The following is a 23,905-nucleotide window of genomic DNA, read 5'->3' as shown; positions in this document are numbered from 1 at the left end:
AAACAGAGGCATCGGTGGCATAAGCTGTTCTCTCAAGGGGGAGAAAACTGAGCGTGATTTCATTGCTGAGACCCAGGTTCAAATGCCTACTCGTTTGAAGCCCAGGGGATGGTGCTTGGGGACATTGGCTCTCCTCGCGGTGGCTAAAATAGGAATTGGATGGGCAAAGAGTTTGCTACCTGGGTCCTTCTGGGGGGATGTAGAAGTATGTAGAAAGAAAGCAGTAATTTAGTGTTGGAACATAAGATTGACTTAGAAGAGAACAAGCATTATGGGATATTTTCAAAGAACGCTTAAAAGGAGGTGGGGTGGAGAGGGCGCTTGACAAATTTCGCCTGGGAGAGAGGCTTGTATCTACCACTGCCAAGGGGGGGCTGCTTCCGGTATTCAAAACCATCCAAGTTTAACAAACGCAGGGAAAACCAGGCCCCCAATCGTTTGTGACTTTTCAGCTGTCATTGGGCTGCTGGGATTGAAGGGACACACGACTTTAGGGAGGGGTGCAGGTTACCCAACCCTGGATTAGGGCTTGAGAAAGATCAATACCAAGCCCTTAAATTGATCCAGGAAACACACTGGTACCAGTGATTTTCTTAATTGAGAGGCTGATAAAAGTTCTGCAAACCACCCACCCTCATTCTCTCACTCAAATTCCTGCTTAGCTACAGACCAGTTAAGGGCAAGGTTGGGTGGCTAGGAATGGTAACACCCCCATGTACATGTTCTGTACGTAGAAATCCCCACGAAGCTTACTGGTATCACCAATAGCAGCAGGGGAGCCGCAGCAGAGCAGGTAAACTTTTGCCATCTCTCCCTGATTTGTGTTTGCTGCTGCTCTCTCTGCAAGGAAGTGGGCAGCCACTGGATCATGGACGACAGGCTCCCACCCCACTGGTTTGCAATAGCTGGCCTGGACACCAGGCTTCTAGCTGGGGTGGGGAGATCAAATATAAAACCAAACAAATCACAGGGTTGACATAGCTGACTTCTGGGTTAGGGTGTGTTGGTATTTGAGGTTTTGTTTTGTTTCATCTGCTGGTTGGGGTGGAAGTATGATTTTTGTTTCACTTTTAGTGCATTGCCAAAGTTTTCTATCACAATTATAGGGGGTTGTGTGGTTTTTAACATGCCGTATGAGATGTCTGTTTTGTATCAATTCTCCCCTATGATATAATGTATTTATGTGTATATCTTCCCATGTAGGTCATTTGAAAGCCTTTTAAAAAGCAAGTAACTATAACGTTTAATAAATAACCATGCTTAGCCTCATTCTGTAAATGTGTTGTTTCGCATGAGGCCTTGCTTCCTCATTAACTCCTCTGTATTAAAAGCACAACATGCTATTTTAGTGCATGGATGGCTAACACTTCTAGAAATGGCTTTGCTCCAGCTCCCATCATCCCTGACCATGCTGAATGGGGCTGCTGGGAGTTTGAGCCCAACAAAATCTAAAAGGCCCCAGGATAGTCACCCCTTATTTAGCAGAGGGCACACAATTGCTGGCTTTTTGGCACTACTGTATTCAAGTGCTATTCTGCCATCTAGTGATGTGGCCAGGAAATACATGTCTATACCAGTAACAGAAAAATTCCAAACAAATGTCACTAAAATGCAGTTACCTGCGGACTAGGACTTGCAGTAATGTAGAAGTTTTGGATATGGGAAATCCATCAATGTAAATGGGTTTCCTCAGTTATAATTGGATGCAACACTTTGACCCATTTGTGATCAATGACAGTGAGAGCATAGCATACGCAAAAGCTTTAGTCATCAAAACAGGAAGCCGATGTGCGACAATATTTCCTGGTACTGGTTTGTTACTGACAGTGACATTACAATATCTCCACCTCACAATGGCAACCTAGGCTAAGACTAGTTCACTAAGGAGTCAACAGGATAGGAGAGAATTACAATTGTGCAGACAGCTACAAGGTGTGTGTTCAAAGTCCATGAAGCACATACATGTCAGTGTGAAATAAAAGGGAAACTTTAACCTAGAGGAAGTGTATATGATGTGGAATCCGCTCCTTTGGTAAAAACATAAATAAAAACAAACCCAACATTTCGTATAATATAGACAATTCCATTTAAGTGACGATTAGAGTGAATGTATGTTGCTCAGTGACTGTTGTTGCATTGTTTAAGGCTTTTAAGAGAAACATTTCACACCATACAAGGAATGACAACCACCACCAGCTTTTCAGTACTTTTATAAAAGTTTGACTTGGTGAGAGACTTTTACAGTTACCTGAGTATTGGAAATTACAGTTCAAGGAAAATTTAACAATGGGATTCCAGTACAGTATTTTACAATCCAGTGCCTCTGATCCCAGTTCATAAACTAGTTAGCTAGGGCACATATACATAACAATGATTCCAGGGGGGCAAAGGGGGGGGGGACGACGTGACAGACCATCACAAAAGGAGCTGGAGATACCAATGCACTGAATGGAGCTTCAATTCAAACCCCACTGTAGTGTGTATTTATGATGAATATGAATCAAGAGCTCTACACAATGAAAATGGCTGATCATGAAACCTTACACACTAAAAACTGGAAATGTAAATTCCATACAACCTATCCTGAGCTTTCCAGAAAGATAAGGCTTAGAAAAAATTAAGATCTGTAGGTTGAAGTACGTACTTTCATAAGGCAAAAATTCAAATAACTGATTAATGTTTCCAGTCAGATTGTGATGTTATCACATGCATGCAGCAGAATGTGGTTATTGCTGTCCACATGCTGTCGAAGCTGTTTGAAGCAGAAAAGTCTTAATATTTGCAGAAAGGACTTGTTGCAATCCAATTCATTTCAGTCCGTCGCCCATCAAACCAAACTGTGCTTCCACAAGTCTCCCAGGTTCCCACAATGAGAAGAGTGCGCCGACTGCTCAAATTACTTTTTATTATTGCAACATTACATGGCATAAAAATAACAGAATTTAGAATTTACAATGCAAAGGGACTTTAAAAGTAAGTTTTCATTCTGATCTTAGAAATATTGCAATCATAATGCTTAACAACAAATCTCTTTTAACAATACTTCATGGTCAAGATTCCATTTCTTAAATATCTTCAGTTTTGAGTGTTCAAAATACTTTCTTGTGCTTGGGATATCCAGCCCCCATTACCCATGTAATACAGCAGTAAAGACAAATAAACATGCCATTTAAATTAAAATAAATTGAAGAAGCTAGACCCCCAGACTGCAAAAATATATACAAGCTTTTACTTTTTCCTGAACTAAACATCTGAGCCATAAAAATATTAAACAGCCTTGCGCCCTATAGAACTAGGGCTTCAGCTATTTCAATTAGAACTACTCTTTATTTTAAAAATATAGGGCAGAAAGCCTTTTGAATGATATTTATACATTAACAATATTCCTAGGTCCCTAAACAAATCATGAGCCATTATGGAGAACAGACTATTTTCCATAGCTTACTCTTGGTTACTTCATTTCATTTCTGTATTGTAAATGTTAGTTAACTAAGATGTATTAAAATCAATAAACAAAATATTTCTAAGGCTTTTTCTCCTCCGTAAGCTATATTTCTAATACACCCATCAGGTGTTCTGATAGGTGGCATAGGTAGACATATCTCCAGCATTCACACATGCGTCCTCTACCCACAGAAGCAGTAGGCCATTTGTGTAAGGGGAAAACTTCTATGTATATATATATTAGAAGACACAGTGAAAGGGAGGAAAAGGAGAGCATGTTCTATTACCCTCTTCTTGTAAGCTCCAGCCAAGGGGAAATGGGCTGTTTATATTACTTCACAGAAGAGTCCTAAAGTCGGACAGTTGTAAAAATGGTTGAGCCCACTAGCTTTCAATAGCCCTGAATTAAGTCTCCCCCCTCCTTGCCCCCACCCCTCCAAGTCTGGATGGGGAAGATGATATTTGTTACCAAGACAAAAATGTTTGATCTTCAACTGTCACGGCAAGCTTTCAAACTTTGCTGCCTGCGCACAGCAGAACAATGCAAGTATATAGTTATCAACATGCACTACTGCCGGTTCAAATATCATCACTTCTCCCATTTCACATCTGCATGCACACCATGGAATTATAACAACCTGGAGGAAAGGATACAAGGCAGCCAAGCTGGGGTAAAGAACAAAGTGCTTTCGTTCCAAAACTGGGAGTGTAGTTTAAGTACTGTTGTAAGCTACGATGGAAGTTTTGAAATTGTGATAATATAAATAACTGAAGCGCAAATCAGATTTAAAATCAAGGGCAGCACAAGCTGCCTGTAAGAAGCTGCTCAAGAGTGCTAGCCTAGAAGATGCACAGTCTCCATCCTCTAAAGGGTTACTGGGTGGGTTTTCCTATGTAAAATTTGGATTCTTTCAAGAATTCCACTATTGCACATCCATTTCCTACAATACAATTCAATGCATGTTGACTCAGAAGTAAGTTTCACTGTGCTCAGTGAGGTTCACTTCCAAGCAAATGTGCACAGGATTGCAGCCCCAGAGAAATTAAAGTGGCGGTTTCATGGCAATGATTCAGCCACTACTTGGAAGTGATATTCCCTCGTTCAGAGGAAAACAAAGAGTTCTTCATTTCAGGCATTCGCCTACAAACAGGACTGGAAATGAATTCCAGCTGCTGCCTTTTAAAGAGACCTTGTATTCTCTTTTAAATTCGCTCCTAAAGTTGAGAATTAGTCAAGAATAAGTTAAAATTCCTATGAATTTGAAGAAGCACATTCAAATGTAGGGATAAACCTGAGGAATGTGATCATCATGGTTAAATAAATAAAAGTGCTATGCTCTGTAAGTGTGCATTAGCTTTTCAGGTCCTACTCTGCAGCTTGAACTGAGGTGATGCGGGAATAAAGTTTGGAAGGCAAACACAGTTAGATCTCACTTGGGTAAGAAACAGTTAACATAAGCAATGGATCTGTTTACAGCACCTCCGGAGTCTGATTGCAAGGAAGCACTGTTAGCAATAGGATGGGTGGTGCAGCAGCAAAAAGATGCTAGTATAGCAGAGTAACTTTTTTAAAAAAATCAAGAACACATTCCAGTTAATGAACATGACCCAGGACAGAATCCCAGAAGTACAGGAAGCCTCTGGTTAGGGAAGATTTCATTTACAGTTGTATCATTCTTGGATTTCGCAAAGGGACTCAGGAGAAATCAATAATTAGTGGGAATAAAATGGCAGGATAACATCCATTTACTTACACACTAGCAATTGTTTAAATAAATCAAGGTCAAGTCCTGTTTACAGTAAGAAGTGCAACTAGCAGAGGCAGTGAAGAACTCACACCATATATGACTTAACGTTCTTCAGGTGCAAATTCTCCCCAATTGTTATTCTTGCCCGAATCCTTCTGTTTCTTCTATTGCAAACAACAGCTTTTCCTTCAGTTGTTCATAACTCTTGTATGGTGGCAAGTCCAAGCGGTTGAAACTGAAAATAAGCAGCAAACCTCACTTTCATTTGAATAATTAACCCACAAACACAGGAACAAAAGTTCCCCACTATGTACACCTTTGACAGTTTAAAACGTGAGAGGCATATTTATCTGACATTATTCCTCAACTTTGGATCACAGCAGCAACCTAGGTACAATACTGTGAACTTCCAGGTTTCTATCTTGTGTGCTAATCTGCTTCATTCTATTAGGAACACACTGTCCACAGGGTTGAATCCAGACTCTGCCCTCAATGAACAGAAGGGCTCCTGCACATACAAGACTTTTAATCAAGGAATCCTACTGGCAGAAGATGGGTGCCTCTTCCAATTTCTCCTTCCCCCTGCAGCTGGCAGTGTCATTTCCCACTGCAAAGGGAAGTGAGCAATGTCTCCTCCCCCACTTATATCAGCTGAAGTGAAGGATTCAACTTCAGAGTAAGTCCATATTTATTTCCCAAGACCTTAGGGAATACTGATTTTAACAGGACTGTGAATGAATCTGTTTTTCAATACTGGTGGTTGTCGTTTTTTAAAAAAATGTTTTCACAACTTTTCATTCCTGGGCAGTCAAGAATATATCTAAAATAGAGTGAAGGAGAGCCTCATCAAGGACTGTCATGTAGAATGGTACAGCAACGCTCTCAACATGCTTGAAATGTTTATTTTGGCATCTGACAATATGGTAAATTAAGAAGCAGCGAAGAACATCTTAAATACCAAATTATGTTTTGTATGAAGGCACACCATTTGCTAAAGGCAACACATGATTTTGTGTGTCTAGTGTTGAGACTACACGACCCTAACGATTCCTTGTCAAAACGGACTTAAGCAACCAATTACACAAACCAAATTACTCACATTTCTTGTGAATTTGATCTAAAAAAATACAGTACACCTGTCATTCTAGATGAAACCAACATAGGTTAAGCAAAAGTAAAGATACAGCAGACTTATTTTAAGTGCTCATTTTTAAACCAGAAACTTTGGCTCTCTGGGCTACCACACACATTTTGTTTGGAGTCAAACATGAGTTTGCTATCAAGTGTACACTTAATAAAGAAGCTCCAGTTGATTATATCTTTATGATGCATATTGACAATTTTGTATGTCACATTCATATGTGTGCCATGTATTGAGATGTAATTTTATACATCTTATGTGTATAACTAAAAAACGTGATGTGGTGCTAAATCTGTTATTTAAATGCCAAATAGGATCATCAACTGTAGAAAGAAGTATCAGAATCACAATTCTCATCTAATATATTTCACTCACCAGGTATGGCTTCTAGGTAACCAGTTTTCTTTGCCAACTTTCTCAATACAAAACTTCTGGGGTCCATTACTCCCTAAAATAAAATAATAATAATACAAGATATGGGAAAATAAAAATTGCAATTTTTTTTCCATAACTAAATACACATTGAAAATAAAATCGTTTTGGCCCAGACATTTGGATTTGATAAGAAGTAACCCTAAGAAGAGTTCTCAAAGTTTTAAGAACTCAGATGTATTTTATGGCAATAGAAGACACTGGTCATACTATTGAATTCCTGTCAGCAAAATCTTCCCAGTAAGTGGCATTGCCACTACAGCTTGGTAAAATATTGTCATGCAAAGCTCTTACATGGGTCAGATATGACCAGGGAGTCATAAAGTGCTTTATGCCCCACGGACTTTAAGGTCCATAAATAGCAACACCCTAGAGGTCCCGGGCCCTAAGGAAGTTAGATGAACTTCAACCAGAGCCAGGGCCTTCTCAACACTGGCTCCGGCCTGGTGAAACGCTCTGTCACATGAGACCAGGGCCCTGCGCGATCTGATTTCTTTCCGCAGGGCCTGTAAGACAGAGTTGTTCCGCCTGGCCTTTGGCTTAGAATCAGTTTGATTCCCTCCCCCTCTTTCTTTTTCCTTTCTCCTCCTGTGAAGAGGCTGCATCCTAATGTTTTAACGTATTTTAATCTTGTTCTTTAAATTGTATTTTAATCAACTTGTTTTTATTATTGGTTGTTAGCTGCCCTGAGCCCGGTCTTGGCTGGGGAGGGCGGGGTATAAATAAAATTTTTATTATTATTAAGCCTCTAGATGAAATTATTGCAAAGCTTTATACATTGGGCTGCTTTTGAAGACAATTTGGAAACCATAAGTAGGGCAGAATTTGACAGCCAGATATATGCTTTGACCACTCAGGCCACCAATTCTGGCCTGAGTAGAAAGTCAATTTGCTCCCAAGCCTAATTGGAAGTGCTGCTTTTGACCCTATATGCCTCGGGACCACCATACTTCAAGGAACACCTTTCCCCCAAATTTTGAACTGGCAACTCAAGCCAACATTCTGACACACAGGGTCACCCTGGCTCTTGCACACTTAGGAATAATTTTGCATACCCATGAGGTCAGAAAATCCTCCAACTGGTAATCGGCATGTTCCAGTAACAAACTGTAGTAGTCTCATCCTCTTCTCATTATCTATGTCCTTCACAAACTGAAAAAGAACACATTTAAAATAGCTGTACAGACCCCATACCTATTCTAGTCTTAAAAACAAATAAAATTTATATAATCCATTCTCATATCCTTGTGTTTTGAGGTTCTATTTTTTGGTAAAAGGGCAGTGGAAGGAACAAGGATAGAGGCAACAAAGACAGCTTCTATGGGGAATAGTAGTGGAAAAGCCTTTCGAGGAAGCTTATTTAACTAGAGTGCCTGGATAAGCTTCTGAAGTATTAGTGTGAGATATCAGTTGTGTTAGCTGTATCCCACTGAAGATTTTGTATGGTTTAAAGACTGTAAAATGTCCTAAGAGGTAACTAAAAAAGAAAAGAAAGCCTTTCCTCCTCATCCATGATTTCTTTTTCCAAGCCTGGAGATGCCCACGTTCTTCAGTGTTTGTTATCTCATTCCCAGGTAAAGAAAGGATTTGAAATTTTGCACAGTTCTGAACATATAGATCCATAGAATAGTTTGTAAGTAACCACAAAGCCACATAAGATCACTTTAAAAAGACACTGCCAAAGGACACTGTACCTTAGTTTTTGTCAGCCATTATATACTATCATTTTTAACTTTGTCACCTAAGTCTGGCTTCACTATTACCACATTTTTCATACATAGAACTTGTACCATACGTGCAAAATGTTCCAGCTTCAATCCCTGGTATCTCCAGATAGGACTGGAAAAAGACTGCTGTCTAAAACCTTGAAAAGCCACTGCCCATCAATGTACTCTACAATTAAGGCAATACTGACCTAGATGGACCCTGTTCTGACTAAGTGTAAGGCAACTTCCTATGCTTTAAGTATTTTTACTATCGCTCACATAATTCCAGTAGGAAACCTGCTACTTTCCCCATTTTTGGATGAGCAAGAAAGGCTGAACAATTGTGACATTCACAGGGTCAAGCAGCATCTATAGCAGGGTATAAACAAGAAACAGTTTTAATGTGCCACAAGACTACTGTTATTTATGCAGCAACAGTCTTAGCATAGCTCCCCCTCTGAAATCTGTTGGCATCCTGTAATCTTAAATTTATAGGGCTAATACTTAGGTAACTATTGGAACAAGAACAGAAGAGATCCTAGATTCCCAGAAGTTCCATTAGTGGTACATTTGGCACAATTTTTGCTGCAATACAAACCTGCCAAAACCACATTATTTGCTTGCTTGTTCTGGTATAATGTCGGTAGATGGTATGCCTTTGCCAGTCAGTCAAGTCAATCTCTTGCATTCCACACAAAAGCACCTTTTTGAAGAGAAATAGTTGAACACCAGCTAGGTTAGTGAAACTCTGATGCCATGATACGTTGGTGTAAGAGATGATGGAGGAATCTCTTAGATACTCAAAGGGTTAATGAAGAGTTAGTATCTTTCTAGACATGGGGCATTTAGGAATTCATTTTCTAGCTCAGTTGTCCAAGTATTTAAACACAATTGTAGCATCCTTGTTTAAAAGAGCTTCATATTTACAGGGCGATGTGCCTGTGTTAAAACATGTTAAAATATACTTTGCCATGTTAAGGTGATTGTCTACCCTTGTATTAGGCTGTGTGATGCCCTCCAGGTGCTATGAAACTACCCTGACCAGAGTCAATGTTGGCTGGAGCCAATGAAGGTTGTAGTCCACAACATCTGGCTACTCCAGGTTAACTAAACTGCAACGTCTTTATTATAACTTTGCTATGACTCATGTCATAAAAGTGCACCGCATTTATAAGTCCCTGCAAATATGCTAACCATTTCTCAACTAAGCCTTATGCCCAAAGGATTAGACATACCTCAAGCTCTTTTGCATCAAAGTACTGCAAGTACTGCTGTGGTAAGATCTCATTGAAACCTTCAAAGAAAGCTTGTGTCTGCTCTTCAACACCCCGGGAAAGTCTCCACTCTGCCACTAGCCTGGAGAATGAAAACACACAGTTACTCCAAACAGGCCCAACAAAGTCTGAAAATGTTGATTTTTGATGAGCAACAATATTAATTAAATTGTAGTAAGTATTATAGTAGACAGACATTGAATTTGCAGTGGAAGGTCCACCTCCATGGCAGAATTACAACACTGTGCCATGCGACACAGGCAGAGGTTACTGCTTAAGATTATAGCACACCAATCATAATAGTTTCCTATGCATGAATATGCTCACACTGTATTTCAGGCAAGACTAGCTTTGATGTAGCATTTTGACTATTTTACTGATAAGCCCACATCTATTTTACATGTGGGCCTTCATGAAGAGGTTCGATAATACTTCCAAAACATTAAAAAGGGAAAGTTTATAGAATTAAAAAACAAATGGTTAAAAGATAAAATAAACTTGCAAACCAACTTTGAACTTACTTAATGTATTCCTCTTTATTTTCCTCAGTAACCAGGATGTTGCTGCCATTGGGTTTCAAATCATGGCTCTTTATTTCACCTAGAATTTCCTTATCAACTGAGAAATACATCTCCAGGCCACATTCCTCAATATTGTTTTCCCTACAAAACAAATACCATATATATTAACTACTATTTTCATGAAGTGCAATCATTAAACAAGTTGATGTCACAAGCCGAAAATTCCTTTTGTTCATCAACAAATGGAGAGGGAGACATATTCTACAATGAGATTTTCAAAAATTTGTAAGGAGAAAAGGTTTTCTGAATTTTGATGTTGAATGTTCATATATATTTTCTGTATATCAAAAAGTTCGGTATCTATACTAGCTATCCAGTAATAATTTACAGTACCTCAGAATTGGCACGCAATAATATTTAACAGGTACATACTTTACATTTCATATCAAGTATTTTATAATTACTACTTCCCATTTTTAAAAAAACAAATGGTCAAAGCAGTTTACAATCCAAACAAAATATTACAAAAAGATTTAATGCATGGCAAAATAAGGAATGTCAATATTCACTTCAGTTTTGAGGCAAATGTTCTTATTTTTAAAAATCAGACTTGAACAGTAAAACTGACTTTTAAAACAAACTGCAAATATGATTTTTAACACTAATCCATACATATCAAATCACAGCACTCACTGATTTTCAAATGTGCATACATAGACACACACAAAGTCACACATTTTAACATCTACAACATTTCAAGAATTGAGAAGCTGACTTCAGAAACTCACTTTACCCAGATGAGTGAGTTGTAAAACTCAGGATCTACAGATTCTAAATCCTTTAGTCCTACTGGCTTGTTGAGGATACGTTTGTAGAATGGTAGAGAAAAACCCGTGTCTATAAATTTCACATGGAATAAAGCCTGCAAAAGATGGAAACTATTAATCATTTGTTTTATAGGAATCCTTGTCTAGTCAATCTCATAACCAGCAAACAGGTGCCTGCAGCCTAGATTTTGGAAGAAACAATGAATTAAAGGCCATCTTCAAGTCACTCAAAAACCAGTAACTATTTCCTTAGGTGGATGTGCTGTGTTGATGGTTACTGGTGACAAGAGAAAGGGGAAGCACAGAAAACATGTGAGGTATAATCCCTCCCTGTGTGAAATAGGCTATAATTCCCCATGATACAGATTATGGGTGGGATTCACCTAATGAATCCCATCTGTGGAACCCTTGTGCAAGGATTTCCGCTTGCACAAGAGGGCTCTCCCCCCTCCACTCAGGCAGAATTTTCAGGTGGTGCTTTTACCGGAAAATTGCTATAAGATACTATATATTTTGGAGCTGTAGGTTAATATGGATGATATCCAGCAAAGCCACACTCAACAGTATAGCCACTGAAATCAATGGATTCAAGTCATTATTTATTATACTCGGGTGGCCTATAACCCGTACTTCATTAAAACCAGCCCTAGAGTAGGGTGCAACTTTAAAATACACAATTCATAATAAAACAATTTGAAAAAATCAAATAATAATAAACCAAATTTACAGCACAGCACAAGCATGACCAAGCATGTATTTATTGTCACAAGCATTAAGGAAAAGAAACAGAATTGAGCACCTGGTATGTTTAAAAATACACTAGAGTGTAAGAGTGCAATGCACTGCACTGCAAACAACATTGTAATCCCTCTTGTCAAGAGTGGGTTTTTTCAGCCTAGGTTCCCCTGGCCCCACATGCGGACTTAAGAGTTTCTGCTACACTTTAAGAAAAAAATAATTCCTCATTCTACCAGGAAAATTTCAGCTTGTCCTTACTATGTTCCCACAAACTCCCCTATTTATTATTTTGTGCTCTGAACTCACCATGGCAATAAATCTGCCAATAAAGTGGAAGTATTTCAGGTGGTCTGGATTGATGTAAGAAGCTGGATTTATCTGTAGGCAGTAGTTATCCTTTCCTGCATATTCAAACAGGCAATACATTGGGTTCAGCACTTCATGCGACAACAGAAAGAACCATTCCCTGAAACCACATAAAGAACTCACAGTCAACACCACAAGAACCAAGTATTAGATTTAGACATTGTGTACAGATTCCATAGTGCTAATTTAACCTCCAAAGCTAACATATAACTATTGGGGCAATCTATTATGTTCAGCCTGCCCACAGCTAGTTGGAATGAGCATGTCAAGTGCTTCGATAGGACACCAAAAGTAGTTCTCAGTTATAGAAATTCCGGTGCTTCTAAAAAGACTAGGATTACTCAAGGTTCAGATGCAGATAATTAGCAATTTATTTCTGCTGGCTTCAGCTCCTACATGCGCTCCTGTTTGAGGCTTGTCATTTTTCTTTTGCATGTGGAAACTCAGGGTTCTCTTTATAAACAGGCCAACACTATTCTTGCAATGCCCATGTACATCTCTTAAACAATGTCACAATATTGAGTGAAATTAATTATGTCCAAGATGCAGCCCTGTGACTTCTGATGTGGAATCAGATGTTCGGTTTATAAATACTGATGCTGACTTTACATTTTTTTTAAGTTGAGGAGTGTATTGACTGATATGCAGGGATAATTGGCATTAGAATAGACACTTACAATCAGTATAGCCAGAGTAGATAAAATCATTTTAAAGATAGTTATATGTATAATGAAGGACTGACCCAGCACTAAAGGTATGGTTATTTTGAGTGCCACAAAAAAACACAAAACTAGGAATCAATTTTAGTGGTTATCAAACTTTTTTGCTGCATCAGCTAAAGAAGCAAGTATTGTGAGTCTAGCCCAACTCAGCTGATACAAATCTTACCAGGACACGTGAATATGTAAGTCAGGGGTAGGGAACTGGATTCAGCCCAAAGGCCAGAACCTGACCGCCCCGCAAAGGCCACTTTGACAGCTGGGTGGTGCCACCCACTTGTCAAAATCGGTGACAACTTCAAAGGGGCCTACTGTTGGCAGTGGCCAGCTAATAGGTGCCAACAGCAAACCTTGCTTTGTCCATCTGTAGGCACTGATTGGACTCAAACTGTGCCTGTAAAGGAGACAATTTCCCTCTGCAAACCAGCAAAGTCTGCTGAAGGAAAATGCCCATTTGCAGGCATGTTTTGCCAAGGCACATTTGAGAGCACATTTCAAGCTCCTTATTGTTCCCTTGCAGCCATGTGATGTCATGCGTGGGGTGAATAGGAATGGTTTGCAGTCAAATTAGGAATGCTAATTAGGTCCACAGGGTGATGCTTTCTCACCAATGATATTAATGTTATCCATGATACTAGAGCCCAAATTTGTTTATTGAAAAGTTGTGTATATAACACACACACAGCTTTAAATCTGCAAGTTTCCCTTTTCCGGATACTGACAAGTTAAACCCCAAATTAGATAGAACTTTCCAAAGAAAAGGGTCACAGTTTTTTAAAAATGTAACCCCCTCAGAGTTGTCTAAAAAGCTTTCCTACCAAACAATTTCAAGTGCCTATGGTTCTATTTGTTTTACATAGTAAGACATCCCTACCGTGCAACACCTCCATAATCTAATCCTTCTTCTCCAGGGAAAATGACCCACAAACGTCTTCGTAGGTCCGCAGGGCTGAGGCTCATTATCTTAGTGGAAGAAGTATTAGAAGGTTAACATTCTAATAATTGTTCACACAGTCATGTACATTAAAATGGACACTGGTATATGGTGGTTTTGCTGTTTTACTCATTTATTCTGGATCAGCAGATCCATGAAACATTTAACAGGCCATTTAGAGAGGAAGGTTGACACTGAACAGATTAGAGAGGGCTGAAATATAGTTCAGATCAAATACACATACCCCACACATTTTACAATGCTTTAAGTACTGAAGCACAGCTCAATTACCTGCTGAAATGAATCTTCAAACAATGTTTTTCTGCTCACTGTGATTTTAATGTGCTGGGGCAGGGCCAATTGCTAAAATGTAAGAAACAGATTTGAAAAACAAGCCAACTACATAATAGGACAATAGATGATAAAGTATATGAAAATACTGAATTCAAGAAACCCTGGTTGCACATATGGGAACTGGTTTGCATATACAGTATAGTATTTACACATATGGAAGTGTGCCAGATGGAGCTGTGTATGGTTAAAAAAAAGAATCCTAAAATATCCCTTCCACATGTGCACATCAGCTATGAATCTGAATGCAGGCAGGTCATTATCTAACACATAGGGCAGATCCACCATGAATGAATGCAATAGATTGATGTGTTTCCATCTGTACCAGGTGTGGGGAACCTGTGGCCCTCTAGATGCTGCTTGACTACAATCCCCATCATGCTGGCTGGGGCTGATGGGAGTGGTAGACCTACAATATCCAGAGGACCAAAGGTTCCCCACCCGTTTTACAGAGATAGGTGAAACTGTGAATTATTTTCCCATGTGTGGTACTAGCTGCTTACAATGTATTACTGCATACACATATCCTTGAAAAGGCGCCATTGACACCATTGCTAGATATTGCCAGTAAAATAAAGTTGTTGTATGTGGATGGTATTCCCATTGATGTTCATGAATAATTCCAAATATACACGGTGAAAATAGAAACTCTGTAAACTTTATTTTGTAAAACAACTCCAATTCAAACTTATGTTGAGAGAAGCTTACTCCTTTGTGCATTCATCTAGTTTACTAATGCTTTCACCTGACAAAGTTTAATTATTTAATGACTGCCCTGTGGCCAAAAACTTCCAAGGATGTTTTTGAATTTGCATGTAAGACAAACTCTAAGATAATGCTTTTATCTGATGGCAAATTATCACAGTTATTCTCATTAATATTCATTTGTTAATGTAGAGGACAGTGCAGTGGAAGATTCTGAGTATCCTCTCTCTCCACTCTTCTTTGGGGTGTCCAACAGAGTTACTACCACCACAATTTCACCAAGCCTCATGAAATCCCACAGGGCATGGGGGTTTGTGGAACTGGCAGCTCTTTTAGAAACATACATACTATGTAACACAGATTATGACAATGGACTCACTAAAGACTTGCAGTAAAACTCTTTCCCCAAAATAAAACATAACTTACCTGACACCAAAACCGGAAGTATTGGACCTTTGCTTTGAAATCACGAACATATGCTATCTGGGGTCCATTATCTCTGAAAACAGAAGTAAAAAAATCACTGGAATACAGTTGTGCAATTGTCATCCATTTCAGTTCCTTGCCTAGTTAACTGATTCACAAAAGGAAGGTTTGTTTTGTGGAAGCACATATAGCTACAATATAGCTAGGTAAATTATTCCTTAGGAATAAAATCATCTCCCTTCTTCCCTTTACTCAGTGGCATGCTACTAGTACACCAAGGAGTTGTAATTTTCCATGGGCCTCTGTAGCCTTTCCTCCTAGCATGGTAGCAGCCCATTAGGGAAGGATGCAAGAGATTGATCCTATTTTCCCCTCTTCTCTTACCTCAACCTGACTGCTACTGCCTCTCCCACTTTCACCATTCCACTAAGTAAAGGTAAAGGTACCCCTGCCCATACGGGCCAGTCGTGTCCGACTCTAGAGTTGTGCGCCCATCTCACTTAAGAGGCCGGGGGCCAGCGCTGTCCGGAGACACTTCCGGGTCACGTGGCCAGCGTGATGAAGCTGCTCTGGCGAGCCAGCACCAGCGCAGCACACGGAAATACCGTTTACCTTCCCGCTATAAAGCGGTACCTATTTATCTACTTGCACTTTGATGTGCTTTCGAACTGCTAGGTGGGCAGGAGCTGGGACCGAAAGACGGGAGCTCACCCTGCCGCGGGGATTCGAACCGCCGACCATGCGATCGGCAAGTCCTAGGCACTGAGGTTTTACCCACAGCGCCACCTGCGTCCCGCATTCCACTAAGTAGGTGTGATTAAAAGGGAAGGGTGGAGGGGGATAGAGGGAGCTAGATGAGTGAAGAGTAAACTGGGAATTCTCTGATTTGAAATTTAATCTTTGGGGTCTTTGAAGCAAAACTGATAAAACGTTGAAGTGCAGGCTAAATAAGTACTAAAGGAAAAACTGGTGTATATTATTTTATAAATAATGGAAGTATTTAACATTTAATAGCACATAAAAAAAACCTTAGGCAAGTTGTTGAACATACTCTGCTAACATTTTAAGAACAGGATCATTTGTTTTCACCACCAAAGGTAACCAAGTTTTATCGTACGGCTATCCAGCAGTGCATATAACAGATGCCAATAGCAGAAAGGAAGTAGCAGTAATACAAAATTGTAGTAAGAAAGCTTACAGAGCCGATTTCCCAGTACGAGGATCGATGTAGGTAGTTGTTCTTCTATTGTGATCCACAAAATATGGAATTCCATCTACAGTGAATCTCATCTCCCAGCCCTCTGGCAAAGGTTTCTCATTTAATTGACTGCAGAAACAAGATATATACAACACATAAATCTCATTATACATATTTTTCACACATAGTAAAAGGTACTGTTCCATTTTTATTCCAGGTATTTCATTTAGCTTTTTTAGACTCAAGATAGTAAATCGAACTCTTAGTTATACTGAGCTCTAAGGAATGCACAGCTAACACCACAAATTCAAAATGGAAAACAGTTTGTCAAGAAGTTAAATGCCTACCCCCATCTCAAAAGGAAGCATGTGTTATTACAATTAATCACATGGAATCAGAATAGGGAAGAAAAACTAAACATTACACCAGCCAGCCTAGCAAGAGAAGACTCAGAAATACTTTATATCCTGCTCACAGAATGTAGGTTGATGTGTGGGTTACACTCTGTTTGCTTGTTATCTAGGACTCAGCTATACTCATCAATTATATCATTATAACTGCTTTATAAACACCAGATGGCACAGTAGAGTTTGATCTTTCACCAATGTGATTTTCCATTATGAGCTTTATAACACGTTTTCCTGTAACTTTTTTGTGTGTGTCTAGATCCTGCTTTAGTTATCTGTTGGTCACAAAAGAACTCAGGGAGCTTCATGGGGGTGTATCCTTCATTTCCCCTCTCTGCTAATGTTATCTAAATGTCTTCTTTCTTCTTTGGCCATCACTCATAGCCAAGTAAGATTGTCTTCCATAAACACGGTTTTAACAATGAGTCTGTAAGTGACTGTGGAGGCCAATTCTGGGTCCACATGTCCTTTCACAGTGGGGACATTGGTTTCCGGGCAGGAGTTGATCACGGCGTGGATTTGCCAAGCGTGCCTTCCTCTTAGCACATTTTTCCCTTGTGTCCTGAGTTTGAGTGTCTTCAAAGCCCATGACACCTTTTGTAAAGGCTGTTCTCCAACTGGAGAGCTCGCAGGCCAGTGTTTCCCAGTTGTTAGTGTTTATACTACTATTTTTTAGATTTGCCTTGAGACAGTCTTTAAATGTCTTTGGTTGACCACCAGCATTACGCTTTACATTTTTAAGTTTGGAATAGAGTAGTTGCTTTGGAAGACGATCATCAGGCATCCACACAACATGACCAGTCCAACGAAGTTGATGTTGACATTATTACATGTAAGAGGTGTATAAACAGGTCATTTTCCAGTGTATTCAGAGTGTTTAAGTGTTTGGGGAGAAATCCTCACAGGATTACAGAAGTGCAGGGCTGGGATACACCTGAAGATTATTTAGCAGAATGCCTGTTTTTAAGGCCTCAAATATGTATTACTTTCTAATCCTTCTCGGGGATATTCTAGAGGGTATCTACTATGCCTTTAAAATATTAAGCTATTTTTCCATTCCTCCTTTTTTGAAGAATTCTAGCAAGATATGAAATAAGGAACAGGAGTAGAATGCTTATTGAAAACAAGTCTCCGCAAGACTCTGGCTGACACCCAAGGAGGCAAAGTTCTTCCATGTGCGCAAGGCGGATTTCTGACTTTCTATTGCAGCAATGAGCACCTGTGCCTTTGGGAATGCAGCTTCAGAGGGTTCTTTGTGCAGCAGAAAGGGGGTGCTAAGAACACCTGCATCCAGGCAGATGACGACTCATGACCTTTGAGATCTCCGCCTTTGATCATGTTATTAGGTTAGCCAATAAAAGAATGGCAAAATGAGTCAAAAGTTGTATAATATGCTGAGTCGCCAGCAAGTAATTTGTAACACTGCACTAGAGGCAATACGTTCTTTTTCCCACCAACTCACTAAGACTGGTTATGAAATAAATAACAGGATATGATATCAAATAAAATAAATAATATTGAGTACAAGAAATGTTTTTATTGTGTGTTGGATGCAAATATGAGGATTTCCTTTTTTGTTCTTCTAGTAATCATTTTCTTATGTTTTGTTTCAACAAGAAATATTCCTCTTAAGAAGCCACTTCTTCATATCTGCTACTTTCCCCTTATGTTCTCAATACACTTTTAAAAAAAATCAATCAATCTCCTTTATTGGCATAGAAAAAGTGCATCATATACATGGATCAGAACACAACACAACACAGTTAATGGAACATAGTAGGAAATACTTTAGGATAAAACTGTCCAGACATTGCAAGTTATGAAAATGGCTTTTAGGACCTATGGTGACATAATTTCACGGAATACACTTTTGATAAGCAACATGCTTTAGTAGTCTAAAATCTAGCCTTATTTCAGTTTAGATCCATTTTAACCTAGCTTAAAAAAAGTTTGGGCACTGAAACAGCCCCGGCAGCTCTGACTGATAACCTGTATGGAGAAAGAAACATGGGGAGTGCATGGTGGTGCTCCTGGAGTGGTCCTGTGAGTTGGAGGCACTGCTCCTATCTGCGGGACCACCACCAGAGTAGCAGCAAGGGCAGACTGCTGCTTTTGGCATTTGTGCTGTGGGGTCCTGTGGGGTTCCATTCTGTACCCCACACTTTTAACATCTATGTAAAGCTGCTAGGAAGTGTCATCTGGAGATTTGGAGAGCAGCATACCTAGTATGCAGATAATATCCAGCTCTCGCTCTCTCCATACCACTTTACTAGTGTCTGGAGGTGATAATGGGCTGATTCAATCCAAACTTAGATTGAATCTGGACATGATGCAGGTAGAAGAAGAAGAAGAGTTTGGATTTGATATCCCACCTTTCACTCCCTTTAAGGAGTCTCAAAGCGGCTAACATTCTCCTTTCCCTTCCTCTCCCACAACAAACACTCTGTGAGGTGAGTGGGGCTGAGAGACTTCAGAGAAGTGTGACTAGCCCAAGGTCACCCAGCAGCTGCATGTGGAGGAGCGGAGACGCGAACCCGGTTCCCCAGATTACGAGACTACCGCTCTTAACCACTACACCACACTGGCTTTCCACGTGCTGATAGTTCTTATATTCAGGAATTGAGGCAACCTGCGTTAGTTGGGACCACACTCCTTCTGAAGGACAAGGTGTGTAGCCTGGGGGTGCTCCTGGAACCAACACTTTCAACTGGAAGCTCAGGTGGCTCCAGGGGCAAGAAGTGCCTATTTCCAGCTAGGGCTGGTTCACCAGCTATAGTCCTTCCTGAACCAAGATACCACAGCATGGACCACTATGGCTAGGTTGACCTCCCATTTAGCACTACTGCAATGAGTTCTAAATGAGAAGCTGGAGCTAGTGACAATGCAACCATCAGCTGAGTGGCACTGTAAGGTGAGACCATATCTCAACAAATCTTAAGAACTGCACTGGCTGCCTATTCGCGGATGGGCCCAACTTAAGGTTTTGATTCTGGTATATCAAATCCTATATAGCCTGGGCCCCAAGTACATGAGGAAGAACTTTTGCCAATATATCTCACTCTTAGACTTAAAATCTGCAGAGCAGGTCCTGCTCATGATCCCACCTATGACTGTGGTACATTATGCAGGAACTTGGGATATGGCGTTCTCTGCTATGGCACCTTCATTTTGGAACACCCTCCCATTAGTAATACAGTTGTCCCCCTCAATTAACAGCTTGTTGTAGTCAGGTAAAAACAGTTTTGGTTTTAATATATCTTGAGCTACGTATTTATTATTTGCTGGGGAATCTCTCTGGGATGAAGGAAAGTTTAGAACTAATAGTAAAGCAAAATGTTGCCTATGTTTGTTTGATTTTGGATTATGTTCTGAAGACTATTAAGAGAAGAGAAAAATCTTACCCTTGGCTTCTGGGATCTTCCCACTGTGTGATGCGTGTATTGTGATTGACAAAATATACTCTGCCATTGGCGTCTGTTCTCTTTTCTGAGGGAATATAAATTAGGACCATTTTAGTTATCATGGACATATAGTTTTAATTTTAAGATAATGGCAGTGAATTATATATGTCAGGACCTATTGGGAATATCTCACTTCTTTCTCCCCTCTGCAGAACTCTCTGTCAACAAAGCCTCTTAAGGGTTGGGGGCCCTCATGAAAGACTCGGGATGTAGAACAGTGGGAACAGGAATCTGGCAGAGGCAGCTTGCCTAAGCGTGATCTTTTCTGTAGGGACACAAGGGGAAGCAGAGGGCAGGAGGGCAAGGAGAACTTCACCTTGTGCAAGCACTTATTTAGATAGAACCCCATGTGTTTGGCAGTTCTGCTCCCCCCTTTGACTTGAATTGTGCCCAAATGCCCAGTCTGGAAACTTAGCATTTCATACCAGCTGTTTGAACATATCATCCAACTAATGAATACATTGTGTTCCATCATCTTAACTTCCTAAGTTCATGAAACCTCAGTGGAACAGCACTTTATAGCCAAGTCAAGGACATCTCCTTCACGGAGAACCTTGCACAGGTCAATAGTATAGATAGCAATACAGATGATTGGTTGTGAGAGTAGGGCTCAGATTCCTGTCCTAGATGAAACACCGTTACTTATGATTCTGCTACTAAACTAATAGAGGTCCCTAGAATTGCATACCAACTCAATGACAAGAGACCATAATATGTATGAAATATAGGTCTTCACTCCTGAAGGCACACTCTTCCATTGCCTCCTGAAGCAGATGGATGCCAACCAATGGGTCTTTATGCTTCTCAGATGAGCTGTGCTACATATTACACTATTCCTCTTGCGATATGAACACAATTTATCTACAAAGACTGCCCAACACCTACTGAGATTTGCAGTCTTGCTGGCCGGAGAGCTCTGAATTTGAAGTGACATTATTGTGATCCCCAAGTAAACTCTACTACTTTTATCAGGTTTCTGGAGTCACCAGAGTGCAATAAATGCACTCATGATGGCAGAGTAATAGCTAAACTCAGTGTTGGCCTGGACCACTATATAAGTGATGTTGAGAACCAGAACTCTTAAAGACCTTACCCCATCCATGTGGCAGGGGACCAAGAGGATCAAATTCTTTGTTCTGTGTGAAGTCTTGATTCTGCAATCACAAGAAAGCATACTGTAAACTACTAACTGAAAAAACTAAGCTTGGATAAATCATATACATTATACTTTTTATTTTTTATAAGACCTTTCTACCTTTTTGTAATGAAGGTAAAATCACCTAACAAGATAGTCCCTGGACCTATTTGTTTTAACTTTGGCAAGTTTCTTACCCATTGGTACCTCTCTCACTTTTCCAAACAAATGCCCACAAAAACTAGGAAAGGAATAGGATTTTACCATCCCAAAATGGTAATATGTCTGTCCTTGTAGGACAACCACTGCATCCACCTTTCTGGAATCTGACAGACTTCCGCTCCTCAGTAGAGGCAACCTACTTTCATCCAGTTCTGCAGAAAATAAAAATACCAAGCCAGAGACCTGATAATAGGCCAGAGACCTGATAATATGGTTTCCAAGGATGGCATCCTGTGAAGTTCAATCAAAATATGCTCTCACTATGCCTTGAACAAAACTTGCCAGTAACTCTGTGCTTGCCTACAGCTGCTTAAATTAACATGACAGTGTTTGCTTGCAAATGGTGAAGTAAGAAGCCATAGGCGAAATATATCTGATTTGTAACCCTCTAGGATCAATTTAAACTACAACTAAATCTGACAAACAGCTTATACTTTGTATACTAAAGAAATTTCCATTGAAATGTTTGGAGGGAAATGAGTAACTTCCATGTGTAGCAATCAATCACCCAAAAAGGACCCCTGACCATTAGGTCCAGTTGTGACTGACTCTGGGGTTGCGGCACTCATCTCGCTTTATTGGCCGAGGGAGCCGGCGTACAGCTTCCGGGCCATGTGGCCAGCATGACTAAGCCGCTTCTGGTGAACCAGAGCAGCGCATGGAAACACCATTTACCTTCCCACCAGAGTGGTACCTATTTATCTACTTGCACTTTGACGTGCTTTCGAACTGCTAGGTTGGCAGGAGCAGGGACCGAGCAATGGGAGCTCACCCCGTCGCGGGGATTCGAACCGCCGACCTTCTGATCGGCAAGTCCTAGGCTCTGTGGTTTAACCCACAGCGCCTCCCGTGTCCCTCTGTGAAGTATCAGTGATTACTTATTAGGAATTTTAGGCTGAGGATAGAGCAAGTGCTGTTGAGTTAATCTGCATTAGCTGATGTTATGCCAATATGAATTCCAGCCCAATCCTCAGCGTTCTCACCCCATATATAAACCTCTGGTTAAATTGTTGCATAGCTCCTTGAAGCTGGCTGCGCTGAAGTTGCCACTGTTCATAATTCCGGACAGATTCCAAAGTTGGCCGCTGCCAGGTTGTTGTTCTGGTGAAATGGTCAACATAGTAAATCCGGCCCATGTTGTCAACTCGACGTTCCCAGCTAAAGAACACAGATGATATAATCAAATGAATGCACTGACTTCACAGTAGGCTACAGTCTGACAGAATGGAATACAGGAGTACTTGTTCAACATAATAGGACAAAGCGGGTCAGCACAATAATTCCTCAGTTTTGCTTTATGTCACCTTATTACTCAATTCCAAGGGGTTTATTATTTGATTATAGGTTCTGCACTTTGCTCTGAACTTCCTAATTTGAGGTAGCAATATCTATTTATCGGCCTGCCATTTTTTTTGAAACCTCTAGAAGTGTGCTACAAGTCCAAAGGATGAGAAAATACCACTTTCACATGCAACAACATTATGATGCAGACCCCAAACACATCCAGTTTCTTTGGCTGGTTTTGATTCTCCTCTACTGAAACAGTGAGCAGCATAGCAGGCTTAAATATACCATATCCATGCCTAGAGGCACTTCAGTTCCTGCCAAGGAATGCCACAGATTTTGGCGGTTTGTGCCACCGTTGGCCTCCCATGGCCTAATATAACTGACATTTCTACAGCCAGTCTTAAGATTCAACATACACAGAATAAAATGCAAATTAGACCCATTTTCTTTTCACAGAACTTTGATTTAGCTATCCAGCAGTGCAATATTTTAACTGGACCAAAGCTGGACATAAAGATGGCAAGCTTGGAATTACATCTTCAAGCACGTTATCAAGTACAGTTTGACAGATCACCAAATGACTCACCCTGGGGGAAGAGGTTCTGGCCTATCCCATGTAGTTCTTTTTTCAACATGATCTACATAATATACTCGGCCATGTTGATCCACTCGTTGTTCCCAGCTGGAAATAACACAAATAATTCATATGTACTATTGTGCCAACCTATTCACCTTGTTGCTTTCTCATAGTTCTTATTTCCAAATGGTCCCCTGATCTGTTTTGTATACAGTAAGCCTGCCACTTATGCGGGGGTTACGTTCCAGAGACTGCGTCTAAAATCACATATAGTCAAAATGCCAAA

The 23,905-nt window shown here is 40.1% G+C and overlaps 1 protein-coding gene across 2 annotated transcripts in view; it reads right to left on the bottom strand.

Moving 5' to 3' along the window:
- Positions 1-2,194: 2,194 nt before the first annotated feature.
- ITCH (itchy E3 ubiquitin protein ligase) overlaps positions 2,195-23,905 on the bottom strand; it is a 50,685-nt gene continuing 28,974 nt past the window's right edge. For both annotated transcript variants that reach the window (XM_028734894.2, XM_028734895.2), the window contains 16 exons: positions 23,629-23,724; positions 22,739-22,913; positions 21,492-21,552; positions 20,339-20,423; positions 16,531-16,659; positions 15,333-15,405; positions 14,142-14,213; positions 13,791-13,879; positions 12,138-12,297; positions 11,055-11,188; positions 10,267-10,407; positions 9,707-9,827; positions 9,070-9,174; positions 7,821-7,917; positions 6,709-6,781; positions 2,195-5,427 (listed from right to left, as the gene is read on the bottom strand). In XM_028734894.2, the coding sequence (XP_028590727.2) occupies positions 5,328-5,427; positions 6,709-6,781; positions 7,821-7,917; positions 9,070-9,174; positions 9,707-9,827; positions 10,267-10,407; positions 11,055-11,188; positions 12,138-12,297; positions 13,791-13,879; positions 14,142-14,213; positions 15,333-15,405; positions 16,531-16,659; positions 20,339-20,423; positions 21,492-21,552; positions 22,739-22,913; positions 23,629-23,724 (1,711 nt within the window). In that variant the 3' untranslated portion in view covers positions 2,195-5,327. The remainder of the gene's footprint in view (positions 5,428-6,708; positions 6,782-7,820; positions 7,918-9,069; positions 9,175-9,706; positions 9,828-10,266; positions 10,408-11,054; positions 11,189-12,137; positions 12,298-13,790; positions 13,880-14,141; positions 14,214-15,332; positions 15,406-16,530; positions 16,660-20,338; positions 20,424-21,491; positions 21,553-22,738; positions 22,914-23,628; positions 23,725-23,905) is intronic.

Source organism: Podarcis muralis, chromosome 5, assembly GCF_964188315.1.
Source record: "Podarcis muralis chromosome 5, rPodMur119.hap1.1, whole genome shotgun sequence".
In the NCBI taxonomy this organism is placed as follows: Eukaryota; Metazoa; Chordata; class Lepidosauria; order Squamata; family Lacertidae; genus Podarcis; species Podarcis muralis.
The sequence above is the reverse complement of the archived record's forward strand: the minus strand, read 5'-3'. Positions and strand labels throughout refer to the sequence as shown.